The sequence below is a fragment of the Arachis duranensis genome, chromosome 9 (assembly GCF_000817695.3).
Source record: "Arachis duranensis cultivar V14167 chromosome 9, aradu.V14167.gnm2.J7QH, whole genome shotgun sequence".
In the NCBI taxonomy this organism is placed as follows: domain Eukaryota; kingdom Viridiplantae; phylum Streptophyta; class Magnoliopsida; order Fabales; family Fabaceae; genus Arachis; species Arachis duranensis.
In genome coordinates this window covers 11,918,497-11,938,114 of record NC_029780.3, presented here as the reverse complement: position 1 = coordinate 11,938,114, position 19,618 = coordinate 11,918,497, and the positions used below count along the sequence as shown (strand labels likewise).

General features: G+C 33.7%; 2 protein-coding genes across 2 annotated transcripts in view; both read right to left on the bottom strand.

The window, feature by feature from the left end:
- Positions 1-235: 235 nt before the first annotated feature.
- On the bottom strand, positions 236-2,894 carry LOC107464784 (uncharacterized). The gene is made up of 2 exons (XM_052253689.1): positions 2,737-2,894; positions 236-1,668 (listed from the first exon to the last, which is right to left on the bottom strand). The coding sequence occupies exon 2, from the start codon at positions 1,640-1,642 to the stop codon at positions 1,466-1,468; it is 177 nt and encodes a 58-aa protein (XP_052109649.1). The 5' UTR covers positions 1,643-1,668; positions 2,737-2,894; the 3' UTR covers positions 236-1,465.
- Positions 2,895-15,774: 12,880 nt separating this feature from the next.
- Positions 15,775-19,618, bottom strand: part of LOC107464709 (uncharacterized) — a 4,849-nt gene continuing 1,005 nt past the window's right edge. Inside the window, exons 2-3 of the mRNA XM_052254192.1 lie at positions 16,873-17,044; positions 15,775-16,603 (exon numbers count right to left, since the gene is read on the bottom strand). Coding sequence (XP_052110152.1) covers positions 15,775-16,603; positions 16,873-17,044 — 1,001 coding nt within the window. The remainder of the gene's footprint in view (positions 16,604-16,872; positions 17,045-19,618) is intronic.

Here is a 19,618-nt window from a genome sequence, read left to right as displayed (position 1 = left end):
CCAAATTAAGTCTTCATTCTCTACTCTCCCAGGCTTACTAAACCTAGCTCTCCACAAAATTTTTACCAAATTAAGGTAGATAGCATATACCCTTTCAAACAATAATCAACATTACTATAGTTTCTTGAACCTATATGCTTATACACTAATATTCTGTTTTCAAAATTCTTATGGTTTTATATATGCACACACCCATCAAAAAGGCATAAATGAGGAGATATTTGCTAAAGGAAAATATCTAAACCACTGCTTTCCATAACTTATGGACAAAAATACACATGAAAGAGTATAGAGAGGATAAAAATACACCCAAAGGATTTTAAAATAGCGAGTGAACACCCAACTCGGTCCCTATCCATTCCAAATTAGGACAAGGCAACTCCTGTTAAAAAATACACCTACGCCTTTGTCCCTCTCAAAAGTGAGCCATCGCGGCCCCTCCATCATATTCCTTGACTAAACTTGACGGAAAAATCCTATGTTGCAGTGGTGGTGCTAGACGTGCACTCGAACCAGCTTAGAAGCCTACCGAACTCCATTGGCTGCCTCTATAAGCTTAAGGTCTTGAATGTCGCCAGAAACCTCATTGAATACCTTCCCAAAACCATTTACAATTGCAGATCATTGGAGGAACTGAACGCCAACTTCAATAAACTGATGCAACTTCCAGAAAGCATTGGTTTGGAACTGAGAAAGCTGAAGAAGCTTTAAGTGAACTCCAACAAGCTCCTCTTCCTTACACTCCACCTCACACCTCACCTCTCTCAAGGTCCTTGACAACGGCCTCAACTGCCTCTGCTCCCTCCCCGACGACCTTGAAAACCTCGTCAGCCTCGAAACCCTCAACATCAGCCAGATACACTCCAAAATAGCCTGATACACTCCAAAGATTGTTTTGACAAGTCAAAACTATCATTCCCTTATCTAACCCTTCTACTCGTCTGACATAAAGTTGCAGCCATGCACCTTGTAATCCCCAAATCATGATGCAAGAGCTCAAGAAACCATTTCCAGTTTGCTTTTCTTTTCAAATCTATTAATATACAATTGGAAGGACAGTTTGACTTGCGAAACCAATCTACAGAATGCATCAGATTATTTCTAATGTTTGAGGTGTTCTTTTGTTCCTTCTATACTTTTTCATGAGTATTTTTGTCTATTTACTCTAATCCGAATAAAGCTATCATCCCACTATGGGATAAAATTTTAAAACAATGTTTGTTATTGTGGGCAGAAAACTTAGATGACTATAAAGTCCTATTATAATGACCAAAAATCAGAAAGGGCAACCAGAATGCTTCCGTTAAACGGCACAAATGCTATAAATGCTAAACCTCTTCACAAAATTTGTTTCCCAAGAGTTTCTGTTGGAAAGTTATTCAATCCCATATAATCCAGGAAAAAGAATTAAGACTATGTAATAGATAAACCTGTTTCCAATATAATATTGCTTCATTTAATCACACTATTCATCATCATCAGCCTTCTTGCTGGGTTTGCGGTATGTTTCTTCAACAACCTTGGCCATGAACAAGGCAGTGTCGGCTAGCTTTGCCACGTTAGGCACTTTATAGTTCTGTGCCACATAAACACCACAGACTGTCCCTGCTATGAAGGAGAAGCAACTCCTTATGATACCCATTGTCTTGTGTGCTTGCTATGAAATTCCTGCAAAGGTACGGTTAGAAAGTCGATGTCAGTGATGAGCACATAAGATTTGTTCAAAAATCATATGGAAAGTGCTTTTAAGAGTTTCTATATGGTTGATGGTCACTGGGTGGGGAAATTTGTGGGTGTGAAAAGTGCCTCTAACTCTAACCAAGGTAGCAAAAATCGGGATTTTACTTCGAATAGGAAGGGTGATTAAGAATCACTGAACGCATAATCATAAAACGACTTGTAAGATTCAACCAAAATATATAAAAATATCAATATAAATTATGAAAGTAATATAATACATGGTTATTAATTGCCGATGGCGGCTCATGGCGATGAGCAAAAAATCCGCCATTGAATACATATATATGCACAAAAATAACATGCAGAAAAATTGTAGATGTAATAAATTATAAAAACTAATGCAGAAGCAAATTCAAGAAATAAACATACAAAAATGTTATTTGCACACCAAGATCAGCCACCAAAATCAGTCACAATATATTTGTGTATAAATCTATGTTTTGTTTAATTTATTTTTAATGTGAATTTTATCATGTATTTTATATTAATATCAGATTTTGGTGTTCATGTAGCATGGTTGATAAACATAACATCAAGGCATAACACCATAAAATTATCATAAGACCTAGAATTCAAAAGAAACACCAAAGCCATTGTCTCATCATATTTTTAAATTATAACACTGAACAGGAAGAAGGAGTGAAGGACTAGGAACATATATTAGTGACGAACAAGAGAGAAAGGGATCCGGTGGCTTGCAGCGGCTTCGGCAGAAGGCAGAGAGAACGCAAGAGAGCACAGTAGAGAGGAAGACGGAGAAGGGGAAGTGGAGCCGGAGGTGGTGCCTGGTTCGCCGCCAGTGGTTCTTCCGGCAGTAGTGCGGCCCAGAGCGGGAGAGATAGAAGAGATTTGTGGGATCGTTAGAGAGGAAGTGGGTGTTTTCAGAAGGTGAATTTGATGCATTTAGGGTTTCCTAAATTACTAAAATAATCATACATATATCGAACCACATAGCAACAGCAGTTTACAGAGAGAGCGAGAGAGAAGGGTTGATACCTGCAAGGGAGACAGCGAAGATAGCGAGGCAGTTCGCAAACGCACAAGCGCGAGCGCGATGTGGGAACAGGCCGTTGGGGCTCAGCGGCCTATGGAGTACGGGTTGAGCTTAGAGAAGCAGCCAGAAAAACCTGCCTCATTTGAACCAGGGCATAGGAGTTTTGATTTGTTTTCTAATTTTTTAACTGAACATAATTTCATTATATGAGAGTAAATTACCAAAAAGGCCAAAAAGACTGAAAATTGAAAAAATAAATCAAAAAGAAAAATATGAGATCCAAGGATTTTTTTATGAAATAAATTAAAAAACAATATTTCCAAAGGATTAATCTTTACGTAAAGTGTTTTGCGCTTACAAGCTTTACAAGTCTGAAGGAAACGAAACCCCATAAACGCGTTGTTTATATTACGGACCTCTTTAACAGACTTTTAAATCAATCCAAATCAATTAACGCCTGAATATATAACTTCCATTTTTCAAAAGATTTCGTTTTCTTTTTAAAATTTCTTGCCAAATTTGTTCGATCTCCTTCGTGCATTCTCTCTTTGCCTTTGATCTCCTTATTTTTTCGATTTTTATAGTTTTTGAAATCAAGTTTTGAAATTATTTTGAAGATAATGGAACTTTTGAAATATACCCAAACGATTACAGAAATACACCCAAAAAATTATAGAAATACACCAAAAGGATTATAGAAATAAACCAAACGATTACAGAAATACACCCAAATGATTACAGATATACACCTAAAGAATTTAAGAAATACACCCAAAGAATTTAAGAAATATACCCAATATTAGATGGGAGACAGTATATTTCTTCTTGAAATCTTTTATTGTTTTGCTGGTTAAAGATGAAACATATGGCAGAGACAATCTAGAAAAAAATCTAGAAGAATAGTAAAATAGAACCTTGAATAATGTTTCTTCATTTTTTCTAGTAATTTTTTATGGAGATTTGTATCTTTTCTTCTTGATTTCTTCTACTCTTCGCAGAATCGTAGTTTGTTTCGAATGTCGCTTGAATCTTGACGGTTTGCGTTTTGATTGAGGAAAAAGAGGGAAAGTGCGGCATAATGAACGTGTTGTAAGGCGCGTGCGTTGGACGCTCAATTTAAAGGAGTGGTGCGCGTGTTTTTTCTTGGACTTGATCCAACTTGTATAGCTTATAAGCTAAAAATGCAAGTATGTGTAGCAAGCCTCATTTCCAAAAACACGTTATTTGAATTTTAATTTATGAGATACATTTTTTTTGTTTTAAGACAAGTTTGTCAGACCTCAATAAACTCCATTATTTTAATAGAGTTTATCTAACCCCATAAACTTCTATATTAGTTCGTCTTATCCCGACGAACTTCGTTACGTGTCTTCATAAATATCAGATTGGGTGAGAAAAAAAGTTAGAAAGTTAACCAATATCATCGTCTTCAGAGTACATAAAAGTATACATGAATAAGTCGTATTTTTTTTAAATTATGATTTTTTTAATTTATAATAGAAAAAATCTTTGTTAAATATGGCTTATTCCGGTGTACCTATGCACTTTTTGGACGATGATAATAGTTGTCATTGGTGCCTACGATATTGAAGAAGCCATACTTGTTGTCCTTATATTTTTGTGAATGGCTTAGAAATTTAAATTTCGTTCTAAGACAGGATTTTAGAGAGAATTTGAGTGAAATTCGTGGGCATGCTGCAAACTTTATGAAATTACACATAAGTTTGTCGGAGTTGGACGAATTCATTCTAAAAAAATGCATTTCGAAAATTAAAGTTAAAATGACGTGTTTTTGAAAATAATGTTTTTTATTTATTTATTTTAGAAAAAAACCTGAAATCCAATTCCAAAAAGAGATTAAATAATACGGTCTTGGTATATATTAAAGTCTTTTTGACAACTAAAATCCAACTAAGTTATTTCAAATTCAACAAAGATTAGTTTCATTAGTGAGAGTACGTCCAACTCCTCGTCCACTAGCGTGAACATAAACGTTTTTTTTTCTTTTTCGCATTTTTCCTTCTTCTTCACATTCTTCCTTCTTCTTTGCGTATTTTCTTCCATCGTTATTCTTTTATTTGTTGTTGCATTTTTTTCTTTTTCTCCTTTTCTTTCTAGTAAGTTTACAGCATTGATTTTTTTATTTTATTCCTTTTAACAGAGTAAAACAAGAAGAATTATGAAAAAATAAAATAAAAAGAAGATAAAAAAGAAGAAGATGAAAAACAAAAAGAAGAATTAGCAGAAGATGAAGAGAAGAAAGAGAAATAATTTTAAATTACGCAAAATTTAACAAAATAAATAACACCAAAATTTTCGTAATAACACATAAATTTCTTAGTTTTTACACCAAAATTTTGCTACAAAAGCACAAAAAAAAATTTTAATGCTGTATTTTTTCTCTTTTTTTTTTCTTTTTTCTTTCTTTTTTCTATTGCTCTTATTTCTTCTTTTAGATGTATTATTTCTCATATTAAACTTGAATGAACATGTTTGTAATGTGTTGCAATCTTATTTAGTTGAATGAATGTAGGTTTATCATCTTCTTAGTAATTTTACAGCATTTTCTGTTTTTTCTTCTTCTTCTTTACTTAATTTTTTCTTGTTTTTATTCTTGTTAAGAAAGTAAAATAAGAAGAATTATGAGAAAGTAAAACAAGAAGGAAAAGATGAATAAGAAAAGAAGATGAAGATGATGATGATAATGAAAAAGAAGGAGAAGGAAGAGTTTTGAATTATTATTAAGTAATTTTAGTGCATTCTGAATTTAAATAAGGTGCACTTTTAGACTGTGTTTGTTTTGAATTGAGTTTGTTTGTGTGTCGTCATCATTAAGTAATTTTGATGTATTTTGGATTTAAATAAGATGCACTCGGTTCGTGCTTGTTTTGACTGAGTTTGTTAGTGTATCGTCATCATTAAGTAATTTCGGTACACTCTAGATTTAAATTTAAATAAGATGCACTCAATTCGTGCTTGTTTTGACTGAGTTTGTTAGTGTATCATCATCATTAAGTAATTTTGGTGCATTCTAGATTTAAATAAGGTGCACTTTTGGTCTAACTTGTTTTGAACTGAGTTTGTTTGTGTTTTGCCATCATTAAGAAATTTCAATGTAATCTGAAAAAATTCGAACAAGAAAAGAAAGAGGAGGAGTAGGAGATAGAGGTGGTGACGTGGTGGTGGTGACGACGACGATAATAAAAGAGAAAGATAAAGAAAAAGGAGGAGAAGAAGACGACAATGATACAATAACGATAATGATAATGATAATGACGATGATGAAGATGGAAGAAAGGGAGGAGAAAAAAGTAGGAGAATAAGAAATTTATATGAAAAAGAAGGAGGAGGAGGTGAAGGTGGTGGTGACAACGACGATGATAACAAAAGAGAAATATGAAGAAAAAAGATGAGGCAAAGAAGAAGAAACAGCAACAACATGGGAGAAAAATAAAAAGGATGCAGCAGCAACATGGACGAAGAAGAGGTGTGTGTGAATTTAAAACCCTTGATAACAATTTAGTCGGATTTAGTTAGGTATTTTACTTGGTTGTAGAGATTTGCTCTAAATAATAATGGTGAGACTCTTCTTTTTTATGAAGTTCCACAAGTAGTTTTGTCGGAACTGTTCAAATTCAAAATTGTTAATCCAATTTAATTCAAATAAAAAATTAATTAAATCACATTAATTTAGATTAGATTGAATTTTATTTTTGATAAACTGCATAGATTAAATCTGATTACAGATTTATTTTCTAAAATTAAACAAATCCAATTTAAATCATAAAATATAATATAATATTATTATTTTATTATTAAATTTAAATTCTATATTTATTCATATTTTATCTTATTCATGTATTATTATTTAGTAACTATTTTATAAATATAAAATAAAACTTATTTATTAATTTATTTTACTAACTTAAAAGTTACTTCTATTTTTTAAAATAAGATGTTAAAATTGTGTTTTAAAATCAAATAAATTGAACCCTTTAAATCATAATAGTTTGGATCAAATTAGAACAGATTTAATAATAAAATCAAACAAATTCAATCAATAAATTTTATATTTATGATCGGATTGATTTGTTTTTAAATCGATCTCAATTGTACTATGAATATTCCAAATTTTTTCTGATATTCAAGTAGGACCTGACTTAGTGTAAGAATACTTTAAAATCTTTGTAATTGTTTCACGGTGAATGCTATGGTGCCTATCACATTGTACTTAAGTTACTAAAACGGATAAACAAATAATATATAATAAATTTTATATGATTTATTTTTTATTTTAAATATTTTATTTTTTACTTTAAAAAATAAGTTAGACAATTTAGACACCATAACAAAGACAACGTAGAACTCACCTTATTTCACAATGGAAGTGTTATGAGTTTCCATCAATCACTTGTTGGCAGAATATTCTTGACCTCGTTCTTTCTATGATTTGTCTGTTAGGATGCCAGAATTTACCTCGATCTTTGTGCTTGATTCTTTGCTTTCGATTCTATTATGGATTGGATTTGAAAGTTTTACTTTTGATTTTTTTAGGACAGTGGATAGGACTTCTTTTAACTAGTGTATTATATCATCTTAGTTGATGGTTTTTTGCTAAATTATTTTTCTACAATTGATAACTCTCATAAATTTTTTTGAGACAATGAGTGATCCAGGTTTTTGTTTTGAGAATTGTTATCCTATTATATTGCTACTCTTGAAGAACGTGATTAATTGGGGAGTCTGCAGTCATATCTTAAAAAGAAATAGAGGCTCGTCTGGTATGATGGATTGTTTTTGGAATGTTGAGTAAAAAATTTTACTAATAGAACCAATATTAAAGAGATGCTAACCTGAAAATTTAGTTGGGCTAATCCAAGAAATAAAAATGACAACCTTCTAATTAGTAGTGAACTAAAAAAGTTGTCGCTACCAGAAATTTGCTAAAAGTTATTGAATTTGCCGTCGGATTTTCGACAAAAACACTAAACAACAAAATTGGGAGAATAATTTACCATCGGATTCACTACAAAAAAACATTAAATGCTGTCGAATTTAACGGCAAATATTACCGTCGGATTTATCAGCATTTTTTACGTTGAATACAAGCAAGATTTAGTTTTCCGATTTAGTTACCATCGAATTTTATGTTCTGACATTAAATCTGACGATAACCATTGGTGCGAAAATTTATTTAAGTAGCACTAACTTTATCCGCAGATCTTCCGTTAGATTCGGCCACTGGTATATCGGTTTAGTGAAATGCTGTGTTTAGGTAATTTACCATCGAAAATTTTTGCTAGTAAATCCGACAATGAATTTGGGGCATCGCCACCACCAGTTGGAGCCTTTGCTGTTGCTGTCACTGTCGCTGCACCTTGTTGCTGCTGGAGCTGCCAGTCACTGCTGGAGCCGTCGGAAATGCCGCCGCTGTTTGCGTTCGTGGTCATTGTCGTCGGTAATGGTGACATTTTGTGAGTTTAGAGTTTTGTTAAGTAGTTTATGAACTTATTGATTAAATTAGTATTATGTAGTTTGTGATTAGGATTTGGTGTAGTTTTTTATTATTTTATATATTTTTGTAAGTTTAGGATTTTGTTAGGTATTTTATCAAATTATTGATTAAATTAGTGTAAGGAAGTTTGTGATTAGGGTCTGGTTTAGTTTTTTATTTTTCAGATACTTTTGTGAGGTTATGGTTTTGTTAGGTATTTTATTATCAAATTATTGATTAAACTAGTATAATAAAGTTTGTGATTAGGATTTCTTATATTAATTCAATGTAAATAAAAATTAAATTAAGTTATGGTAGTTTAAGTAGGGTGAAATTAAGAGTGCTCGAACTGTTGGAAGACTTTATTTAGTTTGTTAAATTAGTTTCACCTTGTGAATCAATAAGTTTTCCTTTTAATTAGGACGGTGCGATTTCTCTGAGATCAATTGGAGTTCGCTTTTTCCATATTCTGTATATCCATGTTCCAAGTAGGTTTTCTATCTCTAAATATAATCAATTGTTTAAGTTTTATACCGGACCTACTTTTCCTAGGATAACATTTTAGGACGAAAGTGGGAGAAGGTCGTATAGATGCGCCTTTCTCGAAATCCTTATTTGTTAGAAAAATTGTGAAGTTATAAGGGGTTGCGCATTAGAACGGTTAGGATTTGATGTGTTATTGAATTCGTGTTTATTCTGTTTTATGTCTGTAGCTGTTTTTTCTGTAAAAACTATTAAATTTTTTTCGTGGATGTCTCTGAATTAAGAAAAAATTCTGCAGAAATTTTGTTTAAATTGTTTAAAACATATTTGGTTTGTGAGAAAACGATAATCAAATTTGGTTGGAGATTCTAATTATAGGAAACACCCTGCTGAATTTTTTAAAAATTTTAATAAGTTATGTTGTTGGATGAATTCTAGGATGTTTATTACAAGATGATTCCAATTCATCGTCTGTGGATGTATAATAAAGAAAATAGTAGACCGGGGAATTTAAAACCTAAATTCTTTGAGGGAATTGACGCGTTTATTGTGTATGTCTTTAATATAGAACCATTTATGTCTCAAGGGGTATCTAGGTATCCGTGCTATAAGGGTCGGCTGACTAAGTGGTTAGGACCTTTAGATATAATACTTCACCTCTACCGTAATAGGTTCAAGGATGGGTATTGGATGTGGATGGAGCATGGAGCATAGAGAAGTGAATGAGTAGAAAATTAACCAATCTGCCTCGAATTTCAATATGGCTAGAGACTGATCGACGAGGGTTCGGCTGGTTACCAAACATGGAAGAAATGAATTGGGAGAGTAACCAAGAGAGATACAACGAGATTGTGTTTGATGCAATAGGTGTTGCTGATATGGAAGATATTGAACAAGAGCCTAACCCAGAGGCAAAGAGTTTTTATCATCTATTAGAATCTGTCGCGAAACCCTTGTAAGAGGGGTTTGTTCATTCAATATTGTCTGCATGTGTTGAAATGATGAGTATTAAGTATGAGCCAAATCATACCCAAGAGTCTTCTGATAAGTGGGCTACTCTTTGCAATGACTTAGTACCTGTCGGGACTAGTGGCACCCGCCAGAGCCACTACAAAGCAAATAATTTAGTTTTGAAATTGGGTCTAAATTTAGTAAAAATCGAATGTTATTTGAATGTTTGTATGGTGTATTACAAGGGGGTGATGCACCACTATTTCGTGGTACATCTTGTGCTTAATTTAGGGGATTTTATCACTTTTTACCCACATTTATTCAATGAAATAACATAGTTTCATAATTTCTTCCTAAATTGTGCTTAAGTGGAAAAACATGCTTTTTAGGTCCTTAATTGGTTAACTTTAATTCACCTTGATTCCACTAGATGCCTTGATGTTTTTGTTAAGTGAATTCAGGTTGAAAAGGCTAGGGATGGATCAAAGAAATGAAGAGAAAAGCATGCAAAGTGGAGAAATCATGGAAGAAACAAGGATTTGGGAGGCTGAGATCGACGCGCACGCGTGGATGTGATGTCGCGAGGCGACGCGTATGCATGACATACGCGTACGTGTGGATAGCAAATTGTCAAGCGACGCGTACGCGTGAACCACGCGGACGCGTCGATGCTCGCACGTGACCTCATTAAAGTGAATCCGCTGGGGGCGATTTCTGGGCTTCCCAGGCCTAAATCCAACTCACTTCTGATGCTATTAAACCCAAGGAATGAAGAAGGATGATCTATCTAGTTAGTTTTAGTTTAGTTTTGTCATGCTTTAGTTTGTTTCTAGAGAGAGAATCTCTCTCTTCTCTCTAGAATTAGGATTAGGTTTAGGTTAATTTTTTCTTAGATCTAGGCTTTAATTCTTCTCTTCATCTACTTTTTCTTTCAATTTGTTGTTGCTACATCTTGTTCCTTCATTCTTTTATTGTAATCTCCTTCATTTTGTTTACTTGTTGTTGATGCACTCTTGTTCCTTCTATTTTCTTTTAATATAATTTGAGGTAATTTATGTAGATCTTATTTTCTTTGATTGTTGTTGTTGATTACTTATGTTTATTTGTAGTAGGTTTTATTAATTATTGCAACACACCATGCTTTCCTTTTATACCTTCCAAGTGTTTGATAAAATGCTTGGAAGGATGTTAGAGTAGACTTCTGGTGTTCTTGGCTTGGGATGGTAACTTAGGTGAACTTTGAGTTACTAATGTCCAAGTGTTGATAATTGGTGTCCATTAACTCTAGCTTTACCCAATTTAATTAGTGAGAAGGTTAGGACCTATGGATTAGGATTAGTGTAGCTCATTTGACTTTTCTTTATTCGTTAGAGGATGATTTAATGGGATTAATCCTTACAATTATCATGTTGTGGTTAGTGACAAGGATAAAGATCCTTGACCATCATTATTTGCCAAGACCTTCTTATCATTTGAGTTTCCATTTACTTTCTTGCAATTTATCTTTCATGTCTCCTATTCAAAACCCCAAAATACTTGTCCCATAACCAATAAGAAGAACACTTCCCTGCAATTCCTTTGAGAGACGACCGGAGGTATGAATACTTCGGTTATTTTTATTGGGGTTTGTTACTTGTGACAACCAAATTTTTGTATGAGAAGATTTTTTGTTGGTTTAGAAATTATACTTGTAACGAGATTTTATTGTGAAATTCTAAACCATCAATTTTTCCTTCATCAAAATGGCGCCGTTGCTGGGGAATTGCAAATGTGCGCTTGTTATTGGTTATTGTAGATATGTGAATATTGTGAATATGCTTCTTTGCTAGTTGTTGCTAGTTTTAGTAGTTTGTTTTCATTATTTCTTGTTAGCTTTCGATTTTATTTTCTCTTGCTATGATGAATTCTCACTTTGGCTATGAGTTGGGTTCTAACTATGTTGTAGGCAATGGGAGGTACAATGAAGATATGCACCAAGGATATGATAATCAAAGGTGGGAGAAGCCATATGCATATGATCAATCTGCTTGGCAACAACCCCTACCAATACACTATGAACAAGAGCCATTCTATGATGCATACCAATCAAATGGCTATGGTGAATCTCCTTGTGACTATCAAGAACCACCACCATATGCCTATGAGTCATATCCTCAACATAGCCATCAACCATACTCACAAGCCCCTTTTCACCAAACACCTCCATATGACTCTAATCCATATCCACATTACCAACCACCTTTTGAGCCATATGAGCCATATATAGAACCACCATTCCAATCTCAACACTTCCAAAAACCCTCCCATATTATGACCAAGAGGAACCATCTCCAATGTATGCAAATTTCCACTCACAAGATGAATTTTACTTTCAACTGCCACCCCCTATCAAGAAGAACCACCTTCCTATCATGAACCCTTTCTCTAAAATAATGAACCATTCTATCCACCCTAAACTCCAATGGATGAGTATCTCACTTTTCTATGTCAAGGGCAAGAGGAGATGCAAAGGGAGGCACTAGAATCCATAGCCGCCTTGAATGAGGTGATAAACCGATTAGCCTCCCAATGCTTGAGCACTCAAGGAACTCCCATGACCACATGTGGAGAAGAAAATGAAGAGTATAGCATGAAGGAGAGATTGGGAAGTTCGGTGGAAAATGAAGAATACTGCTTTGTGTTAGAACAATTGGAGAAAGCTATGATTGTTGAAGAAGAGGAAGAATTGGTTGAAGACTTAGGAGATGCGGAACCCCCATGGGAACTTATAGTGGAAGAACCCCCCCAAGAAGATTGAATTTGACGTTGAGGAGGAAAGTGCACAACCTCCAAGACATATTCCATATGAAGACTTGGATGGGATAGAGCAAGAATTGAGTTCCCATGGCAATAAAGATCAAGCACCAAGTCCTAGTGGCGAAGAATCCTTTGAACTTGAAAAGCCTTTTCCTGGAGAATTTGAAAGAAATGTGGAGGTAGATTTCACTTATCCTCCCATTTATGATTTGAGTAAGGGAAAAGTGTTAGATAAAATTGATGAATAAAGGATTGAAATTAAGGGATCTTGTGAGGAGGTGGAGGTCCTTAGAAAAAGGAGGACGGGATACGCTTTGTCAAGACCCTTAGAAGCTTCTTTGCCTAGCTTCTACTCCTACATTTGAGTTGGTGAAATTCATTTCTATTAGCTTTATCATCCTACTCGAATATGGCTTGCTTGAAACGGATGATCAACTTAGAGAACTTTGCGGGATGAAGCGTAAGAGAAGGATGTTTTGTAGTTGGCATTGCAAATCAAAGCTCACTATGGTTGACACTTCAAGGACTAAATACAAGTGGTGGGACGGTCAAGAAGGATGTTTGATCACTCCATTGAGAATTCATCTTGTTTACCTCCCAATTGGAATAATGATGATCAATTTGAAGATGGGTGTAGAAACAAGATATGGGATCCGGAGACACATGAGGATCACTTTTGGGAGCCCTTAGCTTGTGCGAAACTCTATCAAAGTTTGGAGCGATTAATTTTGAAGAATGGTGGAGCTTATTAGAAGTCCAAGCATTCGTGGATGTTCAAGGATGGATTCAAGCACAAGCCACCTTGATAAGGATTTTGTGATGCACCGAGATTTCAAGTCGAGAGAGAATGACTTGGTAAATGTTTGGTAAAGAGAATTTCAAATAAACAGATGTATTATTTGCCCTTAATCCCTAGGCTAAAACGGCTGTATGTATCAATAAGTGTGGCCCCTCACATGACCTGGCATAGTAACAACAAGAGAGATGATGGTTTTATGACGCACCTATCATATGGAGATGCTTGGAAACACTTTGATTAGGGTCCACCCTACATTTGCGAGCAAGCCTAGAAACGTTAGATTATCTTTGTGCTCTGACGAATTTGCACCAAATTCTAATTTTAGTGACGCATACTCTTGTTGGCTTGTAGTCGTGACTTCTTATAACCTACCTTCCGAAATGTGCATGAAAGATCCATACATGTTCCTAACTTGTATCCTACCTAGTCCAAGCAATCTAAAGGTCAAAATAGATGTTTTTTGCAACCCTTGGTGGATGAGTTAATGTTGTTGTGGGTTAATGGTGCAGAAATGTATAATATTTCAACCAAGATGAACTTCCAACTGCATACAACATTGATGTAGACCATTAATGACTTTTCTACGTACAAGATGTTATTAGGTTAGTCTACTCGGGGTAGAATGTCATGTCATATTTGTATGGAAGATATAAAGGCATTTTGGTTGACGAATGAGGGTAAGAATTCGTGGTTTGATTATCATCAAAGGTTCCTCAATATCGAGTCTGATGGGACAGAGGGTCAGGAACCTTTCCAAATTTATGACCCAACTCCTTTGAAAATGGTGGTTAATACGGGTGTTCCGATCACCCTTAGGTCGACTCTTATAAATGATGACATCATTGACCTTAGGGTAGGTGACGACACACTACCACTAGACGATGACGATCTTCAAGAAGAAGACATGGTTGATGGAGACGAAGAAGAAGAAGACGAGTTCGATGATCAAGAAATTACCTTGAAAGAGGAGAATGATGAACCAGAGGAAGAAAATGATAAATTTGAATAAGATTAATGTCAATATAGTTCTATTCTATGTATTTCGTTATCAAACTTTCATTTCATTTTACATTCCGTATATTTGATGTTTTACATCATATTTAAATCACCGTTTTCAGATAAAATACTAATTTATTTCTTGTTAATTGAGAGTTGACTATCAATTGTTAATTATCAGGATCTATCATAGATTGGAAAAAAAAATAAAAATATATTTACGCTACCAGCGGATTTGTCGACGAAAAATCTCGACAATAGTGACTATTCATATTTATTTTAGAAAATTAAAAATGATATTTCCATCGGATTTACCGTCGGATGTTTTCAACAGTAAAATGGGGCAAAGGTTCAACTTATGGGCCAATGTCGACGTTGAATTTTTTTTGCCGGTAATGTTCATCAGATTTTTTGCCCATGAACCATCATATTCCGACGCTAAATTCACCGCAAGTATCTACAGACATCAAAATTGACGGTAAATATTTATCGATGAGGTTTATTCCATCGGATTTAGCCAGACTGAAAATTCGCCAATAAACATAATACCGTCAAATTTTTTTATTTTTTCGCTAATAAATTCGATGGTATTCAACAATTTTTTTGTAGCGATTGGATGCAATGCAAACCTAACCACAAAGCTTCGATTAACAAATTTAAATTACCGTTGAAATATTAGGACGGAAAATCTAACCATAAACTTGCCCTAAACTACATTCGCGACCTACTTCTCCCTAATTTCAGATTCCCCCTCCTCCCTCAAACACCAAATCCTTTCCCCAAACCCCTCCTCTTTTTCTCTCTCTCTCCCACACTTGGTCTCGCTAACAGAACCTACCACCGCTCACCTAGTCACCTGCTAAACTCACAACTACGCCAAAAAAGTTATCTCCTCTGTCTTAGTATGTAACACCTTTGTCTTCTTACTCCATTATCTCCGGCTCGCTACTTTTCCACCCCAAGTCTCCAGTTAATATGTCTCTCCTTATCGACCCCAATCGTTCTTAGTTTTTTCAATTTTTTTTTGTTAAAAAAAATTATTTACTATTTTTTGTGAATTGTTCGTAATTTTATTTTATTTTTCTTTTTTAATACTTTGAATTTGATGTATGATTAGAAACTGATTCTACTTTGATAATAGTGATCAGCTTTTATATTTGTCGTCATCTCATTTCTTTTGTTAGTCAACTTAGCATTATTCATCAATAAAAACAAGATTAATTGATGTTTAGTTATTTTCGTCAAAATTAATAATCTTCTAAGAATTAATTTGTCATTAATATTTTTTAGAATTCTTTTGTGTTCCGTAAAAATTTTTTTGAATATTATTCATGTAAAGGAAAAAGAGAAAGATTTTTTAAAAAAAAAAGAATGAATGTAATGGAATGGATCTATTCATGTAAAGGAGAAAGAAAAAAATGTAATTAATAAGGTGATAATAATACATACATAATGGAAAAATAAAAGAAAAAAACAGAAGTAAAGAAAAATGATAGGTTCCGAAGTGAAGCAGAGATGGATTCAAAAGATGTCAAGAATCTCAACAACGAAATTGTTGCAGAGAGGGCAGTTGCCTTTGCCAGCCATGAGTTCCCTAGAGCACATCCTGCAGTAAGAGTGGCCACAGCGGCTGATAGCATTAGCCTTATGCCTCACCATGCACACTGAGCACGTGTATTCCAAGTCATCACCATCACCATCCTCATCTTCCTCATCCTCGTCAAAATCCTCTTCATCACTCAGAATGTACCTCGATCCTTCAAGCCCCATCTCTCTGTCAGTCTCCTCCAACAAGTCCATCAGTGACATCATCACTGGCTGCGTCGCCTCGTCTTCCTCTCCCTCTCCAACAACCTCCCCTGCAGCAGCCGCCTCCGCCGCCTCCTGTGCTGCAACCGCCTCTCTTGCTGATAGTGTCCTGCTGCCATCCGCACGTGACCCGTCCTCCTCGTCCTGCTCCTCGTCGTCCAAGTTGTCCCGGAACGTCACCACGCGGCCCTTCCGGAATGGCTCCGACACCATGCCGGAGGAGTTCCGTCGCGAAAGCTGAGGCCGGAGTAGCGCGCTGCCGGCAGGGGCCGGCTCCGTGGGATCGCCGGCAGTGAATGTGACCTCGGACGGGGAGCTGTAGCGGGTGGAACTCCGGCGGGAGAAGGTGGCCTTGGGTGCGAGTGAAGCGGGAGGTAAGGCTGGGACTTCATCAACGTTGTCGGTGTTGTCAGCCATGGATTGAAAGTGTTTGAGAGAGGTGCGGCGGCAGAATGAGATGGGAATGTCGGAAGTGGGAATTCGAGTCCAAGCAGAGCCGTAACGCTTTAGCAGAAGCGTGTCCTTGAATGCTTTCCAAGACCTTCAACCAAATCAAACATGTCAATTCCAAATTGCATATCCAACCATATATAAAAGAAGCGTATTTCTAGGTAGCTTGCGGTGAAAAATAGCTAGGTCAATTTTCATTCTTAACACTTTTGATCATGGAATGTAATTAAATGCTTTGAGGACTTCAATGCTTTTCACCTTTTACTATATATAGTATTATCGGTTTTTTATTACTTTGTAGATTAATTAAAAAATGTTGAAACATGAGTTAAGAAGACTTTCCCTATTATATTAACTTACTTGCGGTTCTTATTGAAGGAGACGTCGTCTTTGAGGATATCAAGGAGGGTTTTGGTGTTGGATTGTGAGTGGTAAAATGCTTTCTGCTTTGCTAAGACGTCGTCAAGTGTTAATCCGGCTAGCGTTTCTCGCTGCCCTGACATTTGATCATCAATCCTTCCTTTCAGGATACCTTCCACATTCCCACACAAACATTATATTATTTTCACAAAACTCTCTTGTTGCAAATTTACACTACTTCATTTTAAATAGAAAAAATATATGATACTAATATACTATTTGTCAATTTATTATCAATAATAATTAATTATTATATTTTAAATACATGTATAAAAAGACACATTTAAAAAATATATTTATAAAAATATTTTTATTAAATATAGTTATAAAAAAATATTTTTATTAAATACATCTATAAAAATATTTTTATTAAATATAATTATAAATAAAAATTAGTAAAATTGATAAAAATACTTTTAATAACTTAACGAAATTGAAAAATTTATGAGGAGAAGTTTTGTTATAACATTGTGTCTTTCTTCTCGCTCGGCATAAGTAAATGGAAGAGTTTTAGTAGTAACGAATGTTTGAGTAGTTATGTGCACGTGCATCGTTATCATTACCTAAAAAAAATACTGCAAACTTTTTTCACCGGTGCTAGAGAAGTCAGCAATTTTTTTAGATTTTGGACCAGTAAATAATTAATATTTAAGAAAGAATGAGCATTAAAAATAAAATTTGTGAGAGGTTTAAAAGAAAAGGATACTTACTAGCTGAAAGATGGCTAAATTTAATTAAAACTGCTGGTCACTGAGATTTTTTTTTCTTAGAAAATACTAGATATTTAAATTAGTCTTCAAAAAATATTAGATCATATATTTTGGTCTTTAATAAATTTTTATTCTCTAAAAGTCTCTAATAATTATTTTCATCAGATAGATTAGTCATTTCATTATTTTTAATTAAAATTTTAATATGCATGCTAGACACATCACACATCAATCCTAAATAAATTTTATCAGAAGACAATTAGATTTTAAAAAATAAATATTTTAAAATAAATTAGACTCCTTCAAAACAATAAAAGAACCAATATGTTTAACATAAATAATTTTTGAAAATTTATACTAAATAACTTTTTTTAAAAGCTAAAATATCCGATCTAAAATTTCTCGAAGATTATTAATTTGGATATTTTTTCTTTAAAAAATGTTATATCTTAGTTTGAACAAATATTTTAATAATGCAAGATTTTTTTAAATCAAATATAGGATTCGTTAATTGAAAATGATGAATTATATATAGGAGGATTATTAAAACCAACAATATAACAGAAAGTTAATTTCTCTAACAAAACTAAAATATAATCAACATTTAAATCTTAAATCTGGGAAAGAAAAAAAAGTTACACACTGATAAGTCATGTTCATTACACACTATCAATAACAGATCAGCATTTAAATGGAAAAGTTAATATATAGTATTAGTGGTTTATTTTCATACTAAAGAAAAATCAATATTTGATTTGTACATTTTTAAATATTATTAGGAGACAAAGTACACTAGCTATAGTTTAAGGGAAGGGAAGGGAGAGGGGGTTCGGTAAATTATATTTGACCCATCAAACAATTATACATATAAAGCATTTGATAGTAATTTTCTTCTTCTAATATTTCTTGCAAAAGAGTATAGGACATTGTAAATTATTTCGAGAATAAAACGAAATAAAACGTTTAATATATGGTTAATTGTTCATAGGTATAACAAATGTCTATTTCGAGATATATATTGAAATGGAAACAACAGGATAATAGCACAATGCAAATAAATAAATAAATAGTAATGTAGAACAAAAAGGAAAATGTTATTGTTTATGAATAATCCACTTTCTTTGAGGAACCTCTACAAACACAAACAGAAATTAACGCAATAAAGATTTGGAATACCTTTGATCCCGAAACAAATTTAGGTTGATCACAGCTGAATGATAAGAACTCTTTTTGTCTTAATTTACTTCTGCAAAAACTTGAATGAAAAATAATTGCTTAGCAACAAGATATAATTGTATAGAAACGAAATGCTACATATTCTACACGGGGATGTCAAAATCATAAAAGAAAGGATTCAGAACTTACAACATTTAAATGATATATGTAAAAAAGGACAACGAAATGTTATTGTTAGATGAATCTTTCGGATTTGTCACGTGTTGTTTTCTCTTCTTCCGCTGTTGTGTAGTTGAAAATTGTGATGGTGGTGGTGAATGAGAAAAATGGTTAGAGAGATTGAGTGAAAGAGAAGATTGGGTTTTTAGAGACACGAATTATATGGGGAAACACATCTCTCCCATGTTTTTGGGGAGATCTTCTCAATACTTGAATTGTATAATATAATAAATAAAGCTATAAATGGTGCTTCATGCACATTAAATCCAAAACATTCAAGTCCCTCTAGTTTTTTCTGTACATAATTTTTGTCATCCACAAAAACACTTCACAGAAAATCCAATAGCCACGAAAATCCAAGACAACCAAATAACGATTTTTTTTAATAAATAAATAATTATTATTTTAAAAAATAAATTAAAATAACATTAAATAGCAAAATAATTTTTTTATTGGAAAAAATCGCATAGATCTCACCCGATTATGAATATTATGTTTTTATTTTATTTTGTTTTATTAAATTTGTTATGTGATGTCTTTATATTAGTTTTAAACGTAAAAAAATTTATAAAAAAATACTA